Source organism: Zerene cesonia, chromosome 10 (assembly GCF_012273895.1).
Source record: "Zerene cesonia ecotype Mississippi chromosome 10, Zerene_cesonia_1.1, whole genome shotgun sequence".
Taxonomy (NCBI): domain Eukaryota; kingdom Metazoa; phylum Arthropoda; class Insecta; order Lepidoptera; family Pieridae; genus Zerene; species Zerene cesonia.
In genome coordinates this window covers 9,077,854-9,082,302 of record NC_052111.1, presented here as the reverse complement: position 1 = coordinate 9,082,302, position 4,449 = coordinate 9,077,854, and the positions used below count along the sequence as shown (strand labels likewise).

The 4,449-nt window shown below is 34.9% G+C and overlaps 1 protein-coding gene across 1 annotated transcript in view; it reads right to left on the bottom strand.

Annotated features, from left to right (window-relative positions):
• LOC119829426 (bromodomain-containing protein 7) overlaps positions 1 to 4,137 on the bottom strand; it is a gene marked incomplete at its 3' end in the record, with an annotated part of 7,213 nt that extends 3,076 nt beyond the window's left edge. The window contains exons 1-8 of the mRNA XM_038351913.1: positions 3,967 to 4,137; positions 3,785 to 3,894; positions 3,524 to 3,646; positions 2,945 to 3,151; positions 2,400 to 2,600; positions 1,427 to 1,450; positions 614 to 767; positions 156 to 290 (exon numbers count right to left, since the gene is read on the bottom strand). Of these exons, the coding sequence (XP_038207841.1) occupies positions 156 to 290; positions 614 to 767; positions 1,427 to 1,450; positions 2,400 to 2,600; positions 2,945 to 3,151; positions 3,524 to 3,646; positions 3,785 to 3,894; positions 3,967 to 3,994 (982 nt within the window). The remainder of the gene's footprint in view (positions 1 to 155; positions 291 to 613; positions 768 to 1,426; positions 1,451 to 2,399; positions 2,601 to 2,944; positions 3,152 to 3,523; positions 3,647 to 3,784; positions 3,895 to 3,966) is intronic.
• Between the last annotated feature and the right edge of the window lie 312 nt (positions 4,138 to 4,449).

Here is a 4,449-nt window from a genome sequence, read left to right as displayed (position 1 = left end):
AATTTTATATTCCAAGTGTCTTTGTATTTTGGGAAAACTTTATCATGCACAAAATAATTGTTTCTAGTAAATATTTATTTATCTCATCTGTATTCAAATATTACAGAAACTTTTTTTATACTAGCATTCAAAGTATAATAATTAATGCTGCTCACTGTGCAGAGTGCCGGTGCCCTGATTGAGTTTCCCGATGTACTGCCCCAGGGTCAGCGGCTTGTCCTCGACGGCATCAGCCGTGTGCGTCACCAGGCACAGCGTCGTCTTGCCGTCCGCATCCATGCGGGGGAACGCTGCAATATTGGAATTGAGTCAATATTCACGGAAACTTGGACAAAACTTGTAGAATCGTAAGAATCAGAAATAATTTATTTATTAAATGTCCATCCCTATACTTTCCAAAAATTTCATGTTCAACACAACTAAATCGAGGTATTCAATAGTTCGTGTTGGCTTCTAACCTAACCTAAACCTATAATTTACCAACAGTCTGCAGTTCTCGTTGGCTCCACGGTGGTGAGAATCCAATAGGTCACAACCCAGACCCTCTCCCCGAGGACTGTTGCCGAGGAATATTGAACGAAATTTGCCAGCATAGTCGGCGGCTGGCGCTCACCTTGCTTGGCGAGGCGGCGGCGGTGCTGCTCGCGCGCGGCCTCCATCTGTATCTTGACGCTGTCGCCGGAGTCCTGGCGCTCCTGCCCGTCGGACGCGGCCTCCGCCTCGGAGCCGCCGCTCTTCATCGGGCTGCTCCGCTTCAGCACCTTGTGCTAACCAATTTATCACTGCTTGCTATCGCTCCGCGGCACACACGCTACCGTGGTTAGCAAATAACTTAACTTGGTGGGGGAACGTTTTTTACGAATATAACAGTATAATAAAATGGGTTCCAGAAATTTCTATTTTTTTTTTATTAAACATACAACAGTTAAACAGACCGACGAGTAGGCATATGTATCTTTTTTATGAAAACTTTATGCTTCTCTTTTGGTAAATAAGACACTATGAAGGATGCTTCAATATTTACAGTTGCAAAGATGAATGTATGACTGAGAGACTTACTCGTCATTAGAACATGCTTTGGAATATATTAAGTTATTTGATAGACACCGTCTCTTATATTATGAGATGTTACTGGAAATACAGTATTTTTATTACATTAACGACAACAAATGTCGAATTGTCTTATCCCGTCTCAATGTCGGGTAAAAATTACAGATAATTAAAAAAAAAAAATTAGAAAAAATAGCTACAAAATGACACATCTTATTTCCAATAACATCAAGGAGAGTCCTTAAACAAAAACACACACGCCGCATGCAAAAGTTCGCACTATAATTAAGACGTAATCACAAAACAAACATACAAAATGATCTTAAGCGTATCTATCTAAGTGCATAACACTACGTAATATAATTATATTGCAAACCTTTCTACCGTACGTCCGTAACGGCTGCGTGGGAAACATTTGGCTTGTCAACTTTTTATCATTTCTATATTAATTCTACCATAAGCTAGCTGACCCGCTTAACTTCGATGTCATTAAATCAATTAATTAATACTTCCAAAATAACAGTATATATTCTGCTATTAGAGGCACAGACAAATTCAATAAATCAAAAATCAGCAAAATCGGTCCAGCCGTTCTTAACTTTTAGGTGGTTGAACTAAACTGGCATTGTTTTATACATGTAGATAATCAAACTACCCTCAAATTAATGCAGGCAATAAAATAATGTTAATGAAACAGGCACATTCAATATATATATATTGTGAAAGATATACAACATTTCTTTTTATAACTCGTGGGAATGATGATTTACCAAGAAATACAGATTTTTTTTGTAAAATATACTTTTTATATGTGCCATACATATTATCATATAAATAAACGAAATTGTTACAGTTAATATAATAAATAAAATTGAACAATGTTATACAAATACATAAAATTCAGCACTGTGAAGAATTCTTCTAATCAATTTTGTTAATTTTGTAAGAAATAAGAATTTGAACATACATTTTCTTCAATATATCAATATTTAACTGTTCAACAATGTGGGTAATTAAAATGGGATAGTTATTCGTTATAACCAACTCATATACATAAATAAAGACATAATTGTAACTCAAATGCTTTAGAAACGGTAATAGGAATATAATTTCGTTTTCAATAAATGAATACATAAAGCAGCAAAGAAACATGTTCATATCCTGAATATCCCTCATACAATATACCATCCAGATAAGTTTACACATCCCACATTTATAAATATATCACAGCATCACTCATAAAGAACGATGATAGATGACAATTCTTAACCCATACTATAACGTATAATAATAAATTATCACATTGCATAAACATGAATTATACAACATAAACAAAAACATATACTCACAACATCCATTTTGCCGATATCAAAGCCGAGCTCTCTGATCGGTATCTCGTACATGTAAGTGAGTATATCGCCCAGTGGCCGGAGCTTCTGCGGCGTGAGTTGCTTCAGCCCCGCGTGGAGTAACCGCTTCGCCGCCTTGTGGTACACTGTCCCTGGCTTGTTGTACTTCATGGCGTTGTTGCACATTAGTTTGAAGTCGCTCTAGAAGACGGGAAGAAAATTTGATGATTATGTACAGTCGCTTGAATTTACTCTTAGTTATGTATTGGTTTTCGAGTGATTGTTTAGAAATTGTTGGCTTACATTAGACCAGGCTAATGGACGTGTACCAAACTAATGCAACTGAAGAGTACTGTTGAATGTAATAATATGATTAGATTTAACCCAATATAGAAGATATATAAGAGCAATTTCATTATAAGAGTATGGTTATTGTAAATATATACAAGAGGCAGGTCTAAATATTGCTTCCAGAAAGTATTATTTGTACACAACTTTATTTAATTATGTAGAATGTAACACAGAAAAATACATATATAACTCACGATAAAACAATTGAGTGATTTATATTCATTGTCATCAATCTTCTGTTTCATAGTTGAGAAGTCCATCGGCCGCCTAATTATTGTGGAGTAGCCTGGTGCAAAATTATCGTTCACTGGCCAAGCAAAGAACTGGTTAGGGTCTCTCTTCTCCAAGTTACGTAGCAGCTGTTCTAGGAGACGGGAGAGTGGGCGGCGCTTTTGACTGGCCTGGAATGCGAAATCAGGTTAACATGCAGTGACTTGAAAACTTTGACAATGATGCTTTAATATTGGACTATTAGCATTGTTTGTTAAGTCTGTTAGACCCATTCTTAGAAAACATTTTTTAGTAACAGTTGATCCACAATTGCTGAAAACTAATTTGAATTGCATGTTTTTCATAAAGGTAGTTTATGAAACCTGTTTTTTGTCTGTACATAGAATGATGAACTTGCTTCAATGAAATAACTGTGTAATCTTATTACGGGTCCTTTTTTAAAGCAATTTGTTAAGCAAAGATTTGACGAAATAAATTACTTATAATAAAATCAAACTACCCATAAAAAAAATTAGGATTCCATATATTTCATCAATTCGTACCTTCAATACGCAAGTACGAGGTTCTCTATGGGATGCCGGAGAGTTGGGACCAGGACTATGTCTCCGCAATAACTTCTTTGCCAGACCTTCATCATCAGTGTCATCATCGTCAGACAGTTTAATCTAAAATTATTTTCAACTTCTTATTGCGGTACAATTTAAAAGTGCTACCATAACCAATCTTTGATAACTTACTTATTTACGTTGGTATATCTTACAGTTTCATACTCATAGAATTAATGATTTTAAGTTAAAACCTACCATATCGATTTCCCGACGTCTTTTCTTACGATTTTTTTTCGGTTTTTCTTCCATTTCTTTGTGATCATCAGTAGCTGAATGTTCCACATCGCTCAAATCTAGTTCTTCCTCTAAAATAAGTAATAAATATTAAATACAATGATAAATTGCTTGTTACCGATGCCGCACAATCGAACACTCACTGCAACTTAATTTTTCTATATCATCCATAGTGAATTTAGAATGCACTTAGTTTTATAAACATAGGTGAGAAATATCTTAATTTAATACTGCCCTATTTAAAATTAGTAAGTACTCGAAACAAGCTGTAAAGAAGCTTGAGTAAAGCCACTAAGCGAAGCTTGAGATTCGAGTTTGACTTTTGACATTTGAGCACCAAACCAAACACCATTTGACGTTTATACGACGTAAAATTTTTTGAGACGCGTTCACAACACAGAATTTCAGTGGAATCGGGAGTTGCGTTTTAATAAAAAAGTAGAAGATTAAAAATGTGGATGGATGAATTTAACTTTACGAATTTAAATAACATTTAAATTCCGTTACATTTTTTACACGGATTAAGAACTAATGGAAGTTAAACAAATCTTCATTAATTTAATACCTATTGCTTCTGTCCAACAGTTTTTTTTCAAACAGGCAAAGTCATTTAAGTAATATTATAA